This window comes from Ovis aries, chromosome 5, assembly GCF_016772045.2.
Source record: "Ovis aries strain OAR_USU_Benz2616 breed Rambouillet chromosome 5, ARS-UI_Ramb_v3.0, whole genome shotgun sequence".
NCBI classification, from domain to species: domain Eukaryota; kingdom Metazoa; phylum Chordata; class Mammalia; order Artiodactyla; family Bovidae; genus Ovis; species Ovis aries.
Genome location: NC_056058.1, coordinates 59,622,512 through 59,646,035, shown reverse-complemented (window position 1 = coordinate 59,646,035; position 23,524 = coordinate 59,622,512). Strand labels below are relative to the sequence as shown.

The following is a 23,524-nucleotide window of genomic DNA, read 5'->3' as shown; positions in this document are numbered from 1 at the left end:
AACGGGATGCTCCCAGGGTGAAACTAACAGAGCCCTAACCCCTACTGCCACTAGGGGGCGAGCGGGGACGCTTCTGACCCGGGAACCCCAGCACTGAGGGGAAGGACGCCCTCTGCTGCCTCCAGGCTGCAGGGTTTCCTTCCTGACCTGATGGTACTTTCTAAGCTGTTACTGTAGACCAGCAGACAAGGAGGGGAGGCGACTGACTGCCTACCATCTGTCCCCCCACACTCCGCCTGCCTCATATGGGTGAACCTCACAGTTTCCCAGATGAACCTCCCACATCCCGCCCAGAGTGACTGTCCACACCAGTCCTGAGATCACCTCTAGGTTGAGGGCCCCTCAGAAAAGAAAATAAACACTCCAGACCCTCCCAGGGGTACCTACTCACGCAAGACGGAGCTACAGCTTCGGAAGTTTCTGGGAACCAAAGCCCACAGAGCCCGTCTTAGTTGAGGGCATAGGATCCCTACTCTATCCTGTGAGGCGAGGTTTCTCCTGGGTGGTCCCAGGGACCCATTTATCAGATTTCAGAGTTACCCGGGGGCCTGGGGGATTTCTGTACCCCTACAAACAAAATATTTGGAGTGGAGCTGAGAAATTGCTAGTTCTCTCACATTTCCAAAATTTCTTTACAAAATAGCACCTTTATGTTCACAGTTCATTGTTGGTTATACCTGAAGGGAGAAAGCTCTGAGAAAGCAGCTTTTTTGCTAAGTCTGTAGCAAAGCCATCCAGCAGCAAACCCTGACTTCAGAATCTTACCTGGCATAAATGTTCACATACTTTGCTACAGATATATTAATAAACTTGCTAATGGGTGCTGCCGCAGACCTTGGTGAAGGTGCTGTTAAATATGCTATGTCCCTCTAAATCCAGAAAGAGGTGACTTCCAATCATGCATCTGGTTACAATGGATTTTAGATAAGAGATTGTGGCAGTATCAGAGAGAGAAAAAGACAGCTAGATTGCCTGACAGATGATTGGAAGGAAGAAACAGAAAGAGGCTGCTGGTAATACACAGAGAAATACCAGAAAACAGAATAATGCTCATGAGGCCTCTACTCAGGTAAACCACAGACATAAAAACAATGATAAACAATACACGTATAAGGTTAGAAAAGACAAATAAGAAAGAGGCAAACATAAGAAACACGGTGTGGAAGCATCCCCCCAGCACCCACACCCTGGGGTAGCCTCTTGGCGACAGCTTCTGGTAGGAATCTACAACTCCAGCCACGCTCCCAGGAGACTCCCTGAAGACCTAACAAGCCACCTCTGAAGGGCTCACAAGAACGCCTCCTGCTACACGGTCAGTCACACGCAGTGGAAAGGGCCAGCTTTCCGGTCAGAACCCCTGGATTTTTAACCCCTGCTCTGTCCTCAGCTCTCAGGGCCTCAGGCGTGTCCCTCTTCTCTTCTTGGACTCGTGAAGGCAAGGAAGGGGAGGGACTCTAACGTCTAGTATTCTGAGTCCAGGCAATAATACAAAGGGGCAAAGGGCTTCCTCATCAAGTGTCCCATCTGTGTGCAGGCTCCAACATCATGACTCAAGGGTCACCGCACTCTGTCCCTGTTTACAGGAACTGGCTGCGTGTGAGCAAGCGCCAGCTGCTTCCTGCTGTGGCCTCAGCAGACCTCCTCCTTGGCAGCCTCCATGGCGGCCGTCCTGTCCCACTGCTGACAGAAAGACCCACTCACCAGTCGATGCCTTTGTGATAGTTGTGGCCGTTAAAAAACTGGATCTCCTCAAAGGTCTCGGAGCTGGGGTAGTTGCTGCTGAGGTCAGGGTGCATGCCCAGGAACAGATAGAGGGCCGTGGTGCCTGCAGGGAAGGAAGGCGGGTGAGACCTGGGCCCAGGCCCCCAGTGAAAAGACAGTCTGAAATCCTGAGTTCTGGTCCTGGCTCTCCATTACTTGCTGGGAGACACTGGAAAAGTCCCTTCTCTTCTCTGGGTTTAGTTTCTTCGTCTCTACCATGAGGGAAACACACTAAACTCAGGACAGGCAAATACAGAGCTTATAGGTGGGCGCCCCAACTCTTGAATCCACTGCAGACATCACTAGCCCATCACAGCACTCTTCATCACAAAGACTTGGCCTCAGAATCCTTCTCAGCACTGTACTCCGGCATTCACATTCACTTGATTACTGTCCCCTCAAAACCCCAGAAGAAGATGGTTTCTGCTGGCCCCTTCAAGCCCTGGGCTTTGGTCCTCTCTAGCACTTGGGAGGAACTCAAGGACAAGGGAGTTCCAGACTCGCCAGCCTGCTGGGAAATTCCTGAAGGGCTAAGAAATCTGGCCCAGATGCCTCCTCTTTGAGTGCCCTTCCTTCACTCACACTCCCTCCCCATTCAACAGTACAGGGCTGACCCTCTCCCTTTAGAGGGTCCATTCCTTTCCTACATGGATCTACGGTTAATATGCTTTAATGAGAGGTTTCAGAAGAGAAGAGACCTCAGAGTTCGGTGGTTCAGAGTATATATTTTGGCGGCACAGAGACCAGAGTTCCAGACCTGGATATGCCATCTTCTAACTAAATGTGTTAGAGAAAGTGACAAGTTCTGTGAGCCAGGAGTGTTTGTCTGTAACATGGGAACAGCCATCCATACCATGTAGTGTGCATGTCACCACTGCAAACAGTCCTAACTTGTCACGGTCTCTTTGCCCTGACCCAGTTTTGCCAAGCACTGCTCAGTCTTGCAAAGCATCTGATCTGGGCTTCTCTGCTTGGACCCAAACTCCCAAGAGGACACCAAGAGAGCTCCCTGAGGCTGTGGTTCACAACAGGAGAATTCAATGCCCAACCTCTACCCTTCCCACCTCCACACTGATGGGCAACTCATGGTCACCCCAGCTTTGGTCCCACTTCCTGGGAAAGAGCGTGTAGATTACTGGAGAGTGGGACCAGGGCACGACGGTCTCCAGAATTGTGTGGCTGGGACAGCAGGGGAAGCTGTCAAGACAGTAAGGGAAGCTGGTCAAGAGTGGAGAGACCTGCCTGTTTTCTGGGGGCCAATGATGAGGAGCTTTGGGAAGCGGTCACACGTCTTCTCCTTGGACCAGATGTCCTTATGGCGCTTGTCTTCGCAGGGATCCTGAAATGACAGTGGAAGAGATGTCAGGGCGGGGTGGGAGAATGGACTCCGTGAGTGGATTCCAGACTCCCACTGCACGTGGACGTGTGGCTCTTACAGCCCTGAGTGACAAGTGTAACTACACGTGTCCTTGTCACACCCCACCTCAGGACACTGAGCTACTGGTAGGCAGCAATGATTTCTGGTCAGTCTCCCACTCCCAGACAAAGCCTTAGAAAATGCTCACCCCAGCACTTGGCGCATAACAGGAGCTCACAGGCTCCTACTGTTGAATTTAAAAGCTCAGCAAGAGGTCAGAAAAACTTTATGAAGTATAGTAAATCTTTTGAAATGTTTATTAAATATTTTAGGCTTGGGTACTATCCGGTCTCTGCTATTGGAGCTTGAAAGTAGTCACAGACAGTATGTATAAGAATGAGCATGGCCATGTTCCAATAAAACTTTATTTACAAAAATAGACCACAGGCCAGGCCATACCGACTTAAAAGCTAGGTTGTGGACACCTGGTCTGAACTGTGAGACCATCAATTCAAGCTTCTGCTCCTAGTTTTTGACAGTCCCCACTGGGGCAGACAGCCAAAGTGGAAATGGTGCTCAGCTGCAGAAGTGTCTGGTGGTAAAATTAAAGTCTGATGCAGTAAAGAACAATATTGCACAGGAACCTGGAACATTAGGTCCATGAATCAAGGTAAATTGCACATGGTCAAGCAGGAGATGGCAAGAGTGAACATCGACATCTTAGTGAACTAAAGTGATGGGAATGGGCGAATTTAATTCAGATGACTATTATATCTACTACTGTGGGCAAGAATCCCTTAGAAGAAATGAAGTAGCCCTCATAGTCAAAGAAAGAGTCTAAAATGCAGTACTTAGGTGCAGTCTCAAAAACAACAGAAAGGTCTCGGTTCATTTCCAAGGCAAACCACTCAGTATCACAGTAATCCAAGCCTATGCCCCAACCACTAATGTTGAAGAAGATGAACTTGAACAGTTCTATGGAGACCTACAAGATTTTATAGAACTAACACCAAAAAAAGATGTCCTTTTCATCACTGGGAAGTGTAATGCAAAAGTAGGAAGTCAAGAGACACCTTAAGTAACAGGCAAGTTTAGCCTTGGAGTACAAAATGAAGCAGGGCAAAGGCTAACAGAGTTTTGCCAAGACAACACACTGGTCATAGCCAACAACCCCTGCCAACGACACAAGAGACAACTCTACACATGGACATCACCAGAAAGTCAATATCAAAATCAGATTGATTATATTCTTTGCAGCCAAAGATGGAGACGCTCTATACAGGCAGCAAAAACAAGACCAGGAGCTGACTGTGGCTCAGATCATGAACTCCTTATTGACAAATTCAGATTTAAGTTGAAGAAGTACGGAAAACCACTAGGCCATTCAGATATAACCTAAATCAAATCCCTTATGATTATACAGTGGAAGGGACAAATAGATTTAAGGGATTAGATTTGACAGAGTGCCTGAAGAATGATGGATAGAGGTTTGTAGCACTGTATAGGAGAGAGTGATCAAAACCACCCCAAGAAAAAGAAATGCAAAAAGGCAAAATGGTTGTCTGAGGATGCCTTATAAATAGCTGAGAAAAGAAGAGAAGGGAAAGGCGAAGGAGAAAAGGAAAGATATACCTACCTGAATGCAGAGTTTCAAAGAATAGCAAGGAGAGACAACAAAGCCTTAAGTGAACAATGCAAAGAAATAGAGGAAAGCAATAGAATGGGAAAGACTAGAGGTCTCTTCAAGAAAATTAGAGATATCAAGGGAACATTTCATGCAAAGATGGACACAATAAAGGACAGAAATGGTATGGACCTAATAGAAGCAACAGATATTAAGAAGAGGTGGCAAGAATACGCAGAACTGTACAAATAAGATCTTAATGACCCAATAACCACTATGGTGTGATCACCCATGTAGAGCCAGACATCCTGGAATATGAAGTCAAGTGGGCCTCAGGAAGCATTACTATAAACAAAGCTAGTGGAGGTCTTGGAATTCCAGCTGAGCTATTTTAAATCCTAAAAGATGATGCTGTTAAAATCCTGCACTCAAAATGCCAGCAAATTTGGAAAACTCGGCAGGGGCCACACGACTGGAAAAAGTTGGTTTCCATTCCAATCTCAAAGAAGCACAATGCCAACCAACGTTCAAACTCCCACACAACTGCATTCATTTCACATGCTAGCAATGCAATGCTCAAACTCCCTCACGCCAGGCTTCAACAGCACACGAATCAAGAACTTCCAGATGCACAAGCTGGATTAGAAAAGGAGAGGAGCCAGAGATCCTATTACCAACATTTGTTGATCATAGAAAAAGAAAAGGAAAAACCAGAAAAACATCTACTTCTGCTTTATTGACTACACTAAGCCTTTGACTACGTGGAACACAACAAACTGTGGAAAATTCTGAAAGAGATGGGAATACCAGACCACCTAACCTGCCTCCTGAGAAACCTGTACGCAGGTCAAGAAGCAACAGTTAGAACTGGACATGAAACAATGGACTGGTTCAAAACTGGGAAAGGAGTCCGTCAAGGCTGTATATTGTCACCCTGCTTATTTAACTTACATGTAGGGTATGTCACGCAAAATGCCGGGCTGGATGAACCATAAGCTGGAGTCAAGATTGCTGGGATATGCAGATGACACCACCCTAATAGCAGAAAGGAAAGAGGCACTAAAAAGCCTCTTGATGAAGGTAAAAGAGGAGAGTGAAAAAGCTGACTTAAAACTCAACATTCAAAAAATTATGATCAAGGCATCCAGTCCCATCAGTTCAGTTCAGTTCAGTCGCGTCTGACTCTTTGCGACCCCATGAATCGCAGCACGCCAGGCCTCCCTGTCCATCACCAACTCCCGGAGTGCACTCAGATTCACGTCCATCGAGTCAGTGATGCCATCCAGCCATCTCATCCTCTGTCGTCCCCTTCTCCTCCGGCCCCCAATCCCTCCCAGCATCAGAGTCTTTTCCAATGAGTCAACTCTTCACATGAGGTGGCCAAAGTACTGGAGTTCCAGCTTTAGCATCATTCCTTCCAAAGAAATCCCAGGGCTGATCTCCTTGAAGTCCAAGGGACTCTCAAGAGTCTTCTCCAACACCACAGTTCAAAAGCATCAATTTTTCGGCACTCAGCCTTCTTCACAGTCCAACTCTCACATCCATACATGACCACAGGAAAAACCATAGCCTTGACTAGACGGACCTTAGTCAGCAAAGTAATGTCTCTGCTTTTGAATATGCTATCTAGGTTGGTTATAACTTTTCTTCCAAGGAGTAAGCGTCTTTTAATTTCATGGCCAGTCCCATCACTTCATGGCAAATAGATAGGGGAAAAAATGGAAACAGAAACAGACTTTATTTTCTTGGGGTCTAAAATCACTGTGGATGGTGACTGCAGCCATGAAATTAAGATACTTGCTCCTTGGGAGAAAATCATGACAAACCTAACAGTGTGTTAAAAGACAGAGACATCACTTTGCCAACAAAAGTCCATACAGTCAAAGCTATGGTTTTTCCAGTACTCATGAACGAATGTGACAGCTGGATCATAAAGAAGGCTAAGAGCCAAAGAATTGATGCTTTCAAACTGTGGTGCTAGAAAAGACTCTTGAGAGTCCCTTGGACTGCAAGGAGATCAACCAGTCAATCCTAAAGGAAATCAGTCCTGAATACTCATTGGAATGACTGATGCTGAAGTTCAAATACTTTGGCCATGTGATGCGAAGAGCAGATTCATCAGAAAAGACCCTGATGCTGGGAAAGATTGAGGGCAGGAGGAGAAGGGGACAGCAGAGGATGAGATGGTTGGAAGGCATCATCCATTGACTCAATGGACGTGAGTTTGAGCAAACTCCAGGAGACAGCGAAGGACAGGGAAGCTTGGCATGCCACAGTCCATGGGGTTGCAAAGAGTTGGACACGAATGAGCAACTGAACAACTGGGGCGGACTTCCCGAAGGACTGTCCCTTAAGCTCTCTGACTGGCCCCCTTTCCCGGGCTCAGAGCCTACTGGAGTGAGAAGGGACGTAACAGACTGAATCCAGGCAGGCCAGCAGCTGCTTCCCACACTCATTTATACCATGTCCACCCGCAGTTCTATGATGCTGTTTTTCACAGGCTGTGTGTGAGTGTGCATTCACATAGGTTCTGCATGGGAGGTCTCATGTGCACAAGAACAAGTGACAGTGCCCACACTGGTGAGCAAGTGTACAGCTGAGTTTACACTCGAGAGAGCATGCGGGCCTGAGGACCGAGTCCCTGAGCCTGTGCCTGGAGCGCAGGCCTGTGGGTGCTGGGCCTTCCCTCCCTGCAGCGAGGTATCCAGGCCACCCACCCCACTCACCTGCCAGAGCGGGTCCTTCTCCTCGGAGAAGATCTGGAAGTACTTCTGGGCCAGCTGCACCGGGGGCAGCGTCTGCAGCCGGAGGTTGGTCCAGGAGTGCAGGAAGCGCACCAGGTGCTTGAAGGTGTACAGGCCCAGGCGGTCATTCCCGTAGTTGGACAGGTGTGTCATGAAGATGCTGATCTGCTCCAGGGAGGAAGATGGGAGGCAGGGGTTGTCAGCCTCTGAGCCCCCTTCACTACCTTCACCCCGACTTCTGACCCGCTGGCCTTGCTTAAGCTTATGGTGCCACTCGATGACCAGTCCACAGTTCACCGGGGCCATCAGTCAACTTGCCACGTGACCTTGGACTAGGTGCACCAGGTGAATCCAGTCTGACACCAAGCACAGCAGCCCCGAAAGGGAAGCTGACCTCCTGTGCAGACACGTGGGTGCTCTTTTGTACTTTTTTGGCAGGAAGGTGAGGGAGTACATGAACCATAGGAATACACGGTTACCCCACAAAGCTGATACCACCACCACTTGATATCTATCTAACATTATCAAAGCATGGATGATTATTTCCATTTTACAGATAAGGAAAGAGAGGCCCAGGAAAAGAGGTGAAAAGTTTAAAATGCACTCTACATCTATAGCGAGTGCCTTTTAAACTTTATCTATCAGTACATATATATAAATGTATACAGATAGTGATATATAGTTTAACATATTCAGTTTATTATATATGTTAACATGCAATATTTATATATTTAAACACACACAAGGATTGGAAAAAGAACATGGAGAAAAATGACAACACTATTGTATAGAAGTGTAAGATGATAAAAGGAAACAAAGGCTGCTCAGATTCTCTGCCAAGGTCACACAGCAGGTGGGGACAGGATCAGGGCTGGAATGCGGGTTTTCTAACTCCCAGCTGCACACCTGCTCCCACCCTCCCCCAGGGATGGCGGTCCAGCTGCCCCTCCTCACCCCAGCCAAGGGCTGGGGAGCACTCACAGGGTTCAGGAGCACGGTCAGGAAGAGCTCGCCCCCATTGATGATCTTGTCCAGCTCACTGGAGCCCCCTGGGTACTCATTGTAGAAGATGGTGTGTGTGAAGAGGCCGCAGGTCTGCCGCGGGAGGACCTGGGGATGGGGCGGGAGAGGAGCTATGGCTTCTCCAGGTCCAGATGGTGGCAGGCAGAGTCCTGCCAGAGAGGCAGCCTCCTATGTGACCACACAGCCCCCACCCTTGGGGGTCTTCCCCACCAAAGAATGTCTGCAGCCTGTGACAGTCCCCCAAGTGAGCCCACCCAGCCTTGCCAGTTTACACACGTAAATACTTTCCACATTTCTCTGTACAAAGTGAGCAGACTCCAAGGTAATAGGGACTGGCAAGGGAGAATCTTTCTGGCAACCTGGCCTGTGTGCCCAGAAAGGGCCCCTTCCGTCTCTAGAGCAGCACCCCCAGGCACGCTCTGTGACTCCTCTCCTGGCTTTAGCACTTGCCTCGTGGCACTCTCGGTTGTGCACTGATTTAGCTGTTTCTTATGTGATCCACCCTCTCCGTCACCACCTTCATCCCCAGGGTCAGTAGGAATGCCTGAAAGGAGGAGGTCAGTGGCCGGATGGATGGAGGTGTGACTCTGGCCTTTCCATAGCTGCCCATCTGGACTGATGAGAACTATCTAGCCACTCCAGTGGCTGAGGTCAAAAACTGGGAGTAATCTTTCTCTCTCTTATATGCTATGTCCAACTCATCAGCAGTTCATGTATGCTCTAACTACTAACTAAGTCCAGAATCTGAACACATTCCAGCACTGCACCCTGGGCCAAGCCACTGCACCTCAACCAGAAGACTGCAGCAGCCTCCACCTGCTCCCCACTTTACCCCCTAGCAGCCAGAATGATGGAAATCCTTTTAATTTATGAGTCAGGTCATCAGAGCACTCCACTCAAACCCCCCCCACACACACACACACAGACTAAAGCTCAAGCCCATCCAGGGGTGTTAGTTGCCCTGCATGACCCGGTCCACCAATCGCCCTTCTGACCTCATCACCTGCCACCTCCCAACTTGTCTTCCAGCCACAGTTGCCTGTTAGTTGGTCCTCAAAACCACCTGCACAAGCCTGCCTCGCGGCCTTTGTGCTTGTTTTCTCTGCCACGCATGCTCTTCCTCATGTAGCAGCATGGTTCCATCCCCAAAAGGCTCTCCCTAACCATCTTGTTTAAGTTTCCTCTTTTCCCGCATGCATGCTACGTCATTTCAGTCATGACCGACTCTGCAATTCCTATGGACCATAGCCCTCCAGGCTCCTCTGTCCATGGGATTACCCAGACAAGAATACAGGACTAGCTTGCCAGGCCCTCCTCCAGGGATCTTCCCGACCCAGGGATCAAAGCCTCTTACGTCTCCCTGCACTGGCAGGTAGGGTAGCACCACCTGGGAAGCCCTCTCCTCTTCTGAGCCCACCCTTTCTCCATCCCCCTGCTTGACTCTTCTTCACAGCACTTATACCATCTGACCATTATATACTTTACACAGTCATGAATGCACTGTCTCCTGTCACTAGAATGTCAGGTCTACAAAGGTGGGGACTTCTGTTGACTTTGTGGATTTCAGTATTCCCAGTGTGTAAAAAAGGGACAGACACATTTCACGTAAGCCAACAAATGGATGAGACAGAGGCCTGTCCCAGGGCCTCATCAGAGGCCTCTTAAAAAATGTTCAGCCACCTGATCCTGTCACAAAAGCATGAGAGTCACTCACTAAAGAGGCAGACTGGCCTCCTCCCTCCCTGGGATAGAGAGCCTCAGGTGACAGAGGGGACAGCAGAAACCCCTAACCAGGTCCCCCGAATCCTGCCTCTCAGGCTCCGGGCCGCACTCACCATGATGCCGTTGTGGATGAAACCACGACGGTAGCGGGCTGGCTTCAGGTGGGGGTACTCCTCCGTGCTGGTCACGCGGATGTTCCACACCTGCTTCCAAGCCTCGTAGAGCTGCACATGCACAGGGTACACGCCCGAGTGGTGGGGTGCCACCGCGTACCCCATGTCTGTGGGAATGCCATGCTCCTGGGGAGAGGAGGGCCAGGGCAGGGTGAGCACAGGGTTCCTGCTCCTCTGGGCCTTACTTCCCCTTTGTAGGGCAGGGGAGAGAAGTCAGAGACTAGGACGGCAGGACGGCAGGTCCGAGACCTCGAGGTGCACATGGGGAAGCTGAGGCTCGGGGCCCTGAGTCTTGGAGGAAAGCACTGGCCGAGCCGGGACTTCAGCTCTCAGCCTAGTGTTCACTTCCTCCTGCTCCAGGAGTGAGAAGCAAGGATGGGCACCCTTCTGCCTTCGTGGTCTCTATGACTGGCTGGTAGCTCAGGGGGCACTAGCACCAGGCCTTATTCTCTCCTTGCTGGGCACCTCCTCCAGCTGTCCAGGGCTCCTAGTCTAGCCTCAAGACAAGGGCTTGGCTCCGGAAGCCAACAGTCCTGCGTTTAAGTTCTGGTTAGACCTCTTATAAGCTGGGGTGGCCTCCCCAAGCTTCCGTTTCTTATCTAAAATGATGCTATCAAGACACCGGGCTCTTGGGTATCAATGAGTTTTCAATGAGACAGTGGCTATAAAGATGTTAATAAAAAGCTGTCACATGGAACTGCAAAAGCAGCGGGAGGCCAGCAGTTCTGACCCCCAGTCCAGCCCCAAGCCCACCCAGCTCTGCCCTGTAGGGAATCTTACTCACGACAGCGAACTTCTTGTTCAGGGCCATCTGCTCAGCCAGCACAGACTGGTTGTGGAAAAGGTGGGGCTGCATGTGGCTCCACATGTGGGGGAACCACCAGAACTCCTTCACGTATGACAGCAGCAGGTCATCCCCCGCATCCTCAGCATCAGTACCTATAGCCCAAGCACAGGCAGCTCAGCCCAGCCCACCTGCCTCAAGGCCCAGGGATGGGCGTGGAAGGCCACTGCCCACCCAAAAGTTGCTCAGAGAGTTCTATGAGCTATAGGGCAGCACAGAGAGAGCCCCAGTCCAGGTCCTGGAACCATGTGGCCTTGAGTCAGTGGATGACTTTGGCCAAGTTCTCCCATATTTGGGCCCTCGAGGTCTGTCTGTTCAATATGCAGTTCAGATACAATGATCCCAATGGTTTCCTCTAGCTCTGACTTCCTTGCTGTGATTTTATTCCTATTTTTCTGTGTTGTCTTTTACTTATTAACTTATAGATGTTTCTTGTATATATACAGGATGTTTAAGCTGTCTTGTGTATATCACCCCAACTACCTCTGATATGCTAAGGGTTGTGCGTGTGTGTGGCTCAGCCATCTCTGACTGTTTGCAACCCAATGGACTGCAGCCTGCCAGGCTCCTTTCTCCATGGAATTTTCCAGTCAAGAATACTAGAGCGGGTTGCCATTTCCTACTCCAAGGGGTGGAACCTGCCTCTCTTGTGTCTCCTGCACTGGCAGGCAGATTCTATACCACTAGTGCCAGCTGGGAAGCCCCGTTAAGGGTTAAGAACATAAAAATACTGACAAACAACCCAATGTTGCTCTTATTTGGCTTTGGCGCTAAGCTGCAGACTTTCCTCCCAGAGCTGCAGACCGGGAGAGTCTGCCTAGAATTTAAGAGAGGCTGCCCTCACTATGGCCCAAGCAGGTGGCAGCTCAAGTGAATACTCACTACAGATGACCACTCATGGGCTCTTCCCTCCTGCCCAGTCCTGCAGGGTAGCATGTGAGGAACGAGGGAAAGTCACCAAGAGGAGGGCAAGTATGAACCAGAGAGCCCTCAGCCTTCAACCTCAACCCTTAAGACATGAAAATAAACTCATTCCAGGCAAAGAACAGGATAAAACCCCACAAGAACAACTAAATGAAGTGGAGATAGGCAACCAACCTGAAGAAGAATTTAAAGATGCTAAAGCGTGAGCCGCTCAACCTTGTCTGACTCTTTGCGACCCCATGGACTGTATGTAGCCTGTCAGGCTCCTCTGTCCATGGAATTCTTCAGGCAAGAATTCTGAAGTGGGTTTTCATTTCCTTCTCCAGAGGATCTTCCCAACCCTGGGATTAAACCCAAGTCTCCCCCATTGTAGGCAGATACTTTACTCTGAGCCACCAGGGCATAAGAATTTAGAGTAACGATAGTAAGCATGATTCAAAATCTCGGAAAAAGAATGGAGGCATAGATCATTAAAATACAAAAGATGTTTAACAAAGAGCTAGAAGATTTAAAGAACAAACAGAGATGAAAACAATAACTGGAATGAAAAATACACTGTAAGAAATTAATAGCAGAATAACTGAGTCAGAAGAAGTGAGCGGAAAGACAGAATGATAGAAATCACAGCCATAGAACAGAAAAAGAAAAAAAATAAAGAAATGAAGACAGTTTCAGAAATCTCTGGGATAATATTAAATATACCAACATTCGCTTTATAGGGTCCCGAAGGAGGAGAGAGAGAAAGGGACTGAGAATATATGAAGAGATTATAGCTGAGAAGTCTCCTAACATGAGAAAATAATCACCCAAGTCCAGAAAGAATCCCATACAACATAAACCCAAGGAGGACCATAAACACCCCAATACATGTTAATAAAACAGACAAAAGTTAAAGACAAAAAAATATTAAAAACAAAAGGCAACAAATAACATACAAGGGAACTCCCCCAGAGTTATCAGCTGACTTTTCAGCAGAAATTCTGGAGGCCAGAAGGGATGGCACAATATATTTAGTGATAAAAGGGAGACATCTAGAGCCAAGAATACTCTATCCAGCAAAGCTTTCGTTCAAATTCAATGGAGAAATCAAAAGCTTTACAGACAAGCATAAGCTAAGAGAATTCAATACCACCAAACCAGCCTTACAACAAATCTTAAAGGAACGTCTTTAGGCAGAAAATAAAGGGAGGACAACGAGAATCAGGAAAATCACAAAATGGGAAAGCTCACTGTAAAGGCAAACAAAGTAAAGGTAGGAAATCATTCCTTACAAAGCTGATATCAAACTATAAACCTAGAAGAGAGGAGAGTGCAAATGAGGGATATTGGAAATTAAGAGACCGGCAACTTAAGACAATCTTGTGCATATGTAGACTGCTATATCAAAACCTCGGGGAAATCACACACACACACAAAATCTACAAAAGATACAGACTCAAAAAAGGAAAAGCAATCCAAATACAACAGTAAAGATGGACATTAAAGCACAAGAGAAAAGAACAAAAGAAGAAAGGAAGAAAAAAAATCTTTAGAAATAAGTCTAACAACAAAATGACACTAAAGGCATACATATTGATAATTACCTTAAATGTAAAAGGATTAAATGCTCAAACCAAAAGACATAAATTGGCTGAATGGATACAAAAATAAGACCCATATACACATATGCTATTTACAACAGACTCTTTTAGGAAGGGTCTTAGGAAGCACTACTACAGACAAAGCTAGTGAAGGTGATGGAATTCCAGGCAAACTATTTAAAATCCTAAAATATGATGCTGTTAAAGTGTTGCACTCAATATGCCAACAAATTTGGGAAATTCAGCAGAGCTCACAGGACTGGAAAAGGTCAGTTTTCATTCCAATCTCAAAGAAGGGCAACGCCAAAGTATGTTCAAACTACCACACAATTATACTCATTTCACATGCTAAAAGGTAATGCTCAAAATCCTTCAAACTAGGCTTCAACAGTATGTGAACCAAGAAATTCCAGATGTACAAGCTGGATTTAGAAAAGGCAGAGAAACCAGAGATCAAATTTCCAATATCCATTATAGAAAAAGAGAATTCCAGAAAAACATCTACTTCTGCTTCACTGACTACAGTAAACCCTCTGACTGTGTGGGTCACAACAAATTGTGGAAAATTCTAAAAGAGACAGAAATGCCAGACCACCTTACCTGCCTCCTGAGAAACCTGTATGCAGGTCACGAATCAACAGTGAGAACTGGACATAGAACAACAGACTAGTTCAAAACTGAGAAAGGAGTACGTCAAGGCTGTATATTGTCACCCTGTTTATTTAACTTATATGCAGAGTGCATCATGTGAAATGCCGGGCTGGATAAAGCACAAGTTGGAATCAACATTGCCGGGAGAAATATCAATAACCTCAGATATGCAGATGACACCACCCTAACGGCAGAAAGCAAGGAGGAACTAAATAAAGAGCCTCTTGATGAAGGTGAAAGAGGAGTGTGAAAAACTGGTTTAAAACTCCAGACCAAAACAAACAAAGAACATGGCACCCAGTCCCATCACTTTGTGGCAAATAGATGGGGGGAAAATGGAAATAATGACAGATTTTATTTTTGTGGGCTCCAAAATCACTGTGGATGCTGACTGCAGCCATGAATTAAAAGATGCCTGCTCCTTGGAAGAAAAGCTATGATACCTAGACACTGTATTAAAAAGCACAGACGTCACTTTACCAACAAAGGTACATCTGGTGAAATCTATGGTTTTTCCAGTAGTCATGTACAGATATGAGATTTAGACCATAAAGAAAGCTGAGGGCCAAAGAACTGATGCATTCGAACTACGGTGCTGGAGAAGACTCTTGAAAGTCCCTTGGACAGCAAGGAGATCAAATGAGTCAACCCTAAAGGAAATCAACCTTCATTATTTCCTGGAAGGACTGATGCTGAAGCTCGAGTACTTTGGCCACCTGATGTGAACAGCTGACTCACTGGAAAAGACCCTGATGCTGGGAAAGACTGAGGGCAGGAAGAGAAGGGGGCAACAGAAGATGAGATGGTTGGATGGCATCATTGACTCAATGGACATGAGTTTGAGCAAACTCCAGCAGACAGTGAAGTACAGGGAAACTTGGTATGCTGCAGTCCAATGGGTCGCAAAGGGTTGGACACAACTGAGCAACTGAACAACAAGGTCAGAATGGCCATCATCAAAACATCTACAAAAAATAAAGGCTAGAAAGGGTGCAGAGAAAAGAGAATGTTCCTACACTATTGGCAGGAATATAAATGAGTACGACCATGATGAAGAAGAATACAGAGGTTTCTTAAAAAACTATATACAGAATTATTAATACCACATGATCCCGCAATAACACTCCAGGGCATATTCCAGAGAAAACCATTATTCAAAAGATACATGCATCCCAGGGTTCACTGCAGGTTTACAATAGCCAAGACGTGGAAGCAACTTATCTATCAACAGACCAATGGGTAAAGAAGGAGTGGTACATATATACAATGGAGTATTACCCAGCAGTAAAAATGAGCAAAATAATATCATTTGCAGCAACATAAATAAACCAAGAGATTCTTATAGTCAGTGATTAAGTCAAACAGAAATGACAAGTACCATATGATATCACTTTATAGCAAAATCTAAGGAGTTGGTACAAATGAACTTATTTACAAACAGAATTAGGGTCACAGATATAGAAAACAAACCTATCATGGAAAACACTTAGAGAGATGGGAATAGCAGACCAACTTACCTGCCTCCTGAGAAGCCTGTGTGCAGGTGAAGAGGCAACAGTTAGAACCAAACATGGAACAACAGACTGGTTCAAATTGGCAGGGGAGTAAAACAAGGCTGAACATCATCACTCTGTTATTTAACTTATATGCAGAGTACATCATGTGAAATACCAGGCTGGATGAAGCACAAGCTGGAATCAAGATTGCCAGGAGCTATACCAATCACCTCAGATATACAGATGACATGACCCTAATGGCAGAAAGCAAAGAGGAACTAAAGAGCCTCTTGATGAAAGTGGAAGAGGAGAGCGAAAAAGTTGGCTAAAAGCTCAACATTCAGAAAACAAAGATCATGGCATCTGGTCCCATCACTTCATGAGAAATAGATGGGGAAGCAGTGGAAACAGTAGCTAATTTTATTTTTTGGGCTCCAAAATCACTGCAGATGGTGACTGGAGCCATGAAATTAAAAGACGCTTACTCCTTGGAGGGAAAGTTATGACCAACCTAGAGAGCATATTAGAAAGCAGAGACATTACTTTGTCAATAAAGGTCCATCTAGTCAAGGCTATGGTTTTTCCAGTGATCATGTATGGATGTGAGAGTTGGACTATAAAGAAAGCTGAGTGCCAAAGAATTGATGCTTTTGAACTGTGGTGTTGTAAAGACTCTTGAGAGTCCCTTGGACTGCAAGGAGATGCAACCAGTCCATCCTAAAGGGGATCAGTCCTGGGTGTTCATTGGAAGGACTGATGTTGAAGCTGAAACTCCAGTACTTTGGCCACCACATGCGAAGAGCTGACTCATTTGAAAAGACCCTGATGCTGGGAAAGATTGAGGGCAGGAGGAGAAGGGGACAGCAGAGGATGAGATGGGTGGATGGCATCACCAACTCAATGAACATGGGTTTGGGTAAACTCCGGGAGTTGGTGATAGACAGGGAGGCCTGGCATGCTGCGATTCATGGAGTTGCAAAGAGTCGAACACAACTGAGCAACAGAACTGAACTGAACCTACAGTTATGTAGAAAAAACATATGTGAACATCTCCATGACCTTGGCTTTGTTCAGAGTTCACTAAATATGATACCAAAAGCATAGAAAACAATGAAAAATAGATACACTGGCTTTCAAAAAAATAAATCTTCATGCATCACAGGACATTCTCAAAAGAGTGAAAAGACAAGCAAGAGAATGGCAAAAAATGTTTGCAAACCCACAGACTGACTATGGGATTAATATCCAGAATAGGTAAAAGATGTCGACAACACAATTTAAAAACTAGCAAAAAACTAAAAAAACGTTTCTCTAGAAAAGAAATACAAGTGGCCCAGAGCACATAAAAGATGCAGAATATAACTGACTGATGGAAATCAAAACTATAATGAGATACAACCTCACACAGGTCAGAATGGCCATCATCAAAAAATCTACAAACAATAGATGCTGGAGAGGATGCGGAGAAAAGAGACCTTTCCTACACTACAGGTGGGAATGTAAATGGGTACAACCATGATGAAGAAGAATATAGAGGTTCCTTAAAAACTATGTATAGAACTATGTACGATACGATCCAGCAGTCCCACTCCAGGGCATTTATCGGGAAAAATCAGTATCTAAAAGACAGATGCACCGCAGCGTTCACGGTAGCACTGTTTACAACAGCCCAAACATGGAAGCCACCTAAATGATCACTCACAGAGGAAAGGATAAAGAAGATGCGGTACGTGTACAATTAGACACTACTCAGCCATTAAAAAGAATGAAACAATGCCATCTGCAGCAACATGCATGGAACTAGAGGCTGTCATACAGTAAGTAACACACAGGAGAAATATCACATAACATCTGTTGTATGTGGAATGTAGAAAGAAATGATACAAATGAATTCATTTACAAAACAGAAACAGAATCACAGACTTAAGAGAATGAACCTGTAACTCCCAGGTGGGAAGGATAGAGGGTATAATTAGTTGGGGATAGACAAGTACACACTGCTATAGTTTAAATGGATAACCAACAAGGACCTATAATGTAGCACATGGAACTCTGCTCAGTGTTACATGGCAGCCTGGATGGGAGGGGAGTTTGGGGAGAATGCATACATTTATATGTATGGCTGAGTCCCTCTGCTAGCCACCTGAAACTATCACATTGGTATTCAGCTACACTCCAATACAAAATTAAAAGGTAAAAGAAAAAAGAACAACCATCATCAAAAAATCTACAAACAATAAATGCTGGAGAGGGTGAGGAGTAAAGGGAACTCTCCTACACTACTGGTGGGAATGTAAATGGATACAACCATGATGGAGAAGGATATTCAGGTTCCTTAAAAATCTGTATACAGAACTACCATATGAGCCAGCAATCCCACTCGAAGACATATATCCAGAGAAAACCATTATTCAAAAAGATGCATGGATGCCAAGGTTCACTGCAACACTGTTTACAATAGCCAAGATATGGAAGTAACTTAAGTATCCAGTGACAGACAAATGGGTAAAGCAGAAGCGGTACACATGTACAATGGAGTATGGAGTTCATAAAAATGAACGAAATACCACCATTTACAGCAACATGGATGGACCAGGAGATTCTCAGAGTCAGTGATATGTCAGACAAAAAATGATAAATATCATGTGATATCATTCATATGCAAAATCTAAAAAGTTGGTATAAATGAACTTATTTACAAAATAGATATAGAAAATAAACCTATAGTTACCAGAGGGGAAAGTGAGGGGTGGCTGAGAGGCATAAATTAGGAGACTGGGATCAACATATACACACTACTATATCTATACAACAAATAACCAATAAGGCCCTACTATATAGCACAGGGAACTCTATTATTCAGTATTCTGCATTAATTCCTATGTGAAAAGAGTCTATAACTGAGTGCATACAGGTATAGATCTAACTAATTCACTTTGCTGAATGCCAGAAACTGATACAACACTGTATACCAACTAAACTCTAATAAAAATTTAAACATAATATAACATATTTCAGAATTCAATCAAGGAAATGAAAAGCTTCTACCTTGAAAACTCGAAAACATTGCTTAAGGAGGACCTAAATAATTGGAAAGCAACCCATGTTTAAATATTAGAATGCTTACTTTTGCTCAAATAACAATATTAGTCAGCCCAATATACAGATTCATTTCATTCCTGTTCAGAAATTTTTTTTCCCCCTGAAGTGGGAGAAAAATTCCTAATATTTATTTGGAATTCCAAGGGATGCTCAAGAGCCAAATTTACCTTGCAAAAGTGTGTTACTGCATTCAAATAGACATACAAACCATCGAGTCTACTTGGAACACAGAAAGAAACCCTCAGCGTAAACTAAGAACTACAGATGAAAACAGACACATCTCCATGACAATGGCCTGGGTTATGGGTCCTAAAATGTGAATCCAAAGGCATAGAAAACAATGAAAATTAGATATACTGGTCATCAAAAAAGTTAAGAACTTCCATGTGTCACAGGACATTCTCATGAGAGTGAAAGGACAACTAGAGGTTGGCAGAAATATTTACAAACCGGAGGCCTGCTACGGGTTTAAGATGCCAACAACACAATTTAAAAGTGATCCGAAAATCTGAACAGATATTTCTCTTAAGATGACATACAAATGGCCCACAGCAAACGAAAAGATGCTCAATACCACCAATTACTAGAGAAACGGAAATCAGAACTACAATGAGATGTCTTGTCATACAGGTCACAATGGCCATCATCATAAAACCAACAGGGTCTGACGTTATCTCTAAAAATGGAGCACAACACACTTGACCCAGAAAACCCCACAAATCACACAGATCAAGAGGTTCAAATCTTCGTGTTCACTTTAAGAACACTCGAGAAACCACCCAGGCCATTAAGTGTATGCATATCTGAAAAGCCACCAATATCTGAAGGATGTCACCATAAAGAGGCAATGCATGCCATTCCATCATTCCAGCGTGGAGTTGGTAGGTGTGCACAGGCCAAAGAGCGGTCCGAAAAGACTGCTGAATTTTTACTGCACATGCTCAGAAATGCAGAGAGTGCTGAACTTAAGGGCAAAGATATAGATTCTGTAGTCATTGAGCACATTCAGGTGAACAAAGACCCCAGGAGGCAGCACAGGACTTAGAGACTCATGGTCAGATCAACCCCCAAGTGAGCCCTCCCTGCCACACTGAGATGATGCTAACTGGAAGAAAACATTGTTCCTAAACCAGAAGAGGAGGTTGTGCAGAAGAAAAAGATATGCCAGAAGAAAGTAAATAAATAAAAATTGATAGTCCAGGAGTAAACACAGCAAAAAATAAATGCATACGAAAGTTTTTTTAAAAAATCTATAAATAAATGTTGGAGAGGGTAATGAGAAAAGGGAACTCTCCTACACAAATGGTGAGAATGTACACGGGTATAACCATGATGAAGAAGAAAATACAAGTTCCTTAAAAAACAATAAACAGAACTATTAATACCATAAGATCCAGCAATCCCATTCCAGGGCATATATCCAGAAAAAACTATTATTCAAAAAGACACATGCACCCCAGGGTTCATGGCAGCACTGTTTACAATAGCAAAGACATGGAGGCCACACAGGTACCTACTGGCAGACAATGGGTAAAGAAGTGGTACATATATACAATGGAGTATTACTAGCCATAAAAATGAACAAAATAATGTTCTTTGCAGAAACATGGATGGACATAGAGATTCTCACAGCCAGTGATGTAAGTCAGACAGAAAAGGACAAATATCACATGATACCACTTATATCCAAAATCTGAAATGTTGCCATAAATGCAATTATTGATAACACAGATACAGAAAACAAACCTATGGTTACCAGTAGGGAAAGTGAGGGGTGGCTGGAAGGGATAAATTAGAAGACTGGGATCAACATACACACATTACTCTATATAAAATAGATAACTAGTAACAACCTACCGTGCAGCACAGGGAACTCTATTTAGTACCCTGCATTAACCCCTATGTGAAAAGAATCTAAAAGACAGTGGATATACAAATAATTTAACTGATTCAATTTGCTGTATGCCTGAAGCTAACACAACACTGAATAACAACTATACTTCAAAAAAAAATTAAACATAATATAAAATATTTCAGAATTCAGTCAAGGATGTGAAACACTTCTACCCTGAAAACTCTAAAACACTGCTTAAAGAAACCTAAATAATCGGAAAACATGTTTAAATGTATTAGAATGCCTAGTAATGTTCAAATAATAATACTATTCAGTAAAAACAGAGATTCATTTCATTCCTATTCAATCTGATTTTTTTTTCCTGAATTGGTAAAAACATCATAATATTCTCATGGAATTCCAAGGGACACTGAAAAGCCAAATAGTATTCCAGATGTGTATTACTGCAGTAGCATAGACATACAGACCATGGAATAGACTTGAGAACCAAGAAACAAACCTTCACTTCTAATTTCACTTGATTTCTGATAGAAGTGCTAAGACTGGTCGCTGGGCCAAGAACAGATCCAACAAATGGCACTGCAAAACTCAGACCTCACGTGCAAAACCTTTACAGCGGACCTTCCCTCATACCATACACAAAATTTAATGCACAATGCCTCAAGGCCTAAAATGTTGGAACTAAGCTATAGAACTGTAGAAGAAAAAAAGGCTGAATATCTCCCTGACCTTCAATTTGGTGTTGGAACCTTCAATTTGACACCTAAGGCACAGAAAACAATGAAAATCAGACATTGGCCTTAAAAAATAAATAAATAAGAAACTTCCACGCATCATAGGACATTCTCACACGAGTGAAAAGACAACCTAGAGGAGGGCAAAAATGCTGGAACACTGTAGGCCTCCTATGGGTTTAATGTTCAGAATATATAAAAGATGCCAACAACAGAATGCAAAATTGGACCCAAAACCTAAACAGACACATCTCAAAGCAGACATACAAATGGCTAACAGAACATGAAAAGATGTTCAACATCACTAATTATCAAACAAATGGAAATTAAAACTACAATGAGATACCACTGCACATAGGTAAGAATGGCCATTATAAAAAAAAGTCTAAAAACAATAAATGCTGGAGAGAACGTGGAGAAAATGGAGCCCCCTACACTGCTAGAGGGAGTGTAAATGGGTACACGCATTACAGAGAACACTACCGAGGTTCCTTATAAAACTATATACAGAACTACCCCACGATCCAGCAATCCTACTCCAAGGCATACATCCAGAAGAAATTAGCATTCCAAAGGATACCCACACCTCAGGGTCCACCGCACCACTGTTTACAATACCCAAGACTTGGAAGCCACCTAGATGTCCATCGACAGAGGAATGGAGAAAGAAAAAGTGCAACACCTATTCAGGAGATATTACTTAGCCACTAAAAAGAATGAAATAATGCAATTTGCAGCCTCATGGACGGACAGAGAGATTTTCATATTGAGTAAAGAAGATCAGACAGAGATGGAAGAAATACCACAAAATATTCCCTGTATGGGGAATTTAAAAAGAAAGGATACAAGCTAACTTATTTAGAAAACAAAATAGACTCACAGACTTAAGAATGACTTATGGTTGCCAGGGGTGAAGGGCAGGGAGAAGGGGTTGTAGGGAGTCTGGGATACATGTGAACACACCTGCTGTATTTAAAATGGATAAGCATCAAATCCTACTGTATGGCATATGGAACTGTGCTCAATGCTATATGGCAGCCTGGATGGGAAAGAGTTTAGAGGATAATGGGTATGTGTATATAACAATCGTCATATATTGTTTTTGGATTAATCCCTTGATCATTACATTGTGCCCTTCCTTGTTTCATTTTTTTTAAGTTGTAAATATATAAGCACTCAAAATAGGAGCTCCTTAATATACAAAGTAAATGCTAATGGTCATAAAAGCAGAAACAGTGACACACAATAGTGGGGGATTTTTCAGCCAGACGAAAAAAATAAACAAAGAAACATGGGCCCTAAAAGAAACATTAGACCAAACAGACTTAGTTGATATTTATAGAAAACAGGAAACACCTTCTATGGTACACATGGAATATTCCCCAGGACAGATCACATCATGGGCCAAAATCAAGCTTTGGTAAATTTAAGAAAACTGAAATCACATCAAGCATCTTTTCTGACCACAAAACTATGAGATTAGAAATCAATTACTGGGGAAAAAATGTAAAACACATAAATATGTGGAGACTGTACAATATGTTACTAAACGACCAACGGATCAATGAAAGAATCAAAGAGGTAATAAAAAAATAACTAGAGACAAGTGACAAATAAAAAAATAGCAAACCTACGGGACTCAGCAAATACAATCTTACCTCACAATAAAAATCTCAAATAAACAACCTAACTTTACATTTAAAGCAACTAGTGAAACAAGAAGTAACAAAACCCAAAGTTGGTAAAAGAAAAGAAATCATAAAGATCACGGCAAAAAATCAGTGAAATAGAGACAAAGAAAACAATGGAAAAGATCAATGAACCTAAAACCTAGTTCTTTGAAAAGATAAAACTGGTAAACCTTTAGCCAAACTTCCCAGAAAAAAGTGGCAAAGGGTGCAAATCAATAAAATTAGAAATGAAGAAGTTATACA

General features: G+C 44.0%; 1 protein-coding gene across 11 annotated transcripts in view; it reads right to left on the bottom strand.

The window, feature by feature from the left end:
* Positions 1–23,524, bottom strand: part of NDST1 (N-deacetylase and N-sulfotransferase 1) — an 83,603-nt gene that overhangs the window by 14,317 nt on the left and 45,762 nt on the right. For all 11 annotated transcript variants that reach the window (XM_015096147.3, XM_042250985.2, XM_060415916.1 and 8 more), the window contains 6 exons: positions 11,189–11,343; positions 10,345–10,530; positions 8,468–8,596; positions 7,469–7,651; positions 3,004–3,100; positions 1,702–1,825 (listed from right to left, as the gene is read on the bottom strand). In XM_015096147.3, the coding sequence (XP_014951633.2) occupies positions 1,702–1,825; positions 3,004–3,100; positions 7,469–7,651; positions 8,468–8,596; positions 10,345–10,530; positions 11,189–11,343 (874 nt within the window). The remainder of the gene's footprint in view (positions 1–1,701; positions 1,826–3,003; positions 3,101–7,468; positions 7,652–8,467; positions 8,597–10,344; positions 10,531–11,188; positions 11,344–23,524) is intronic.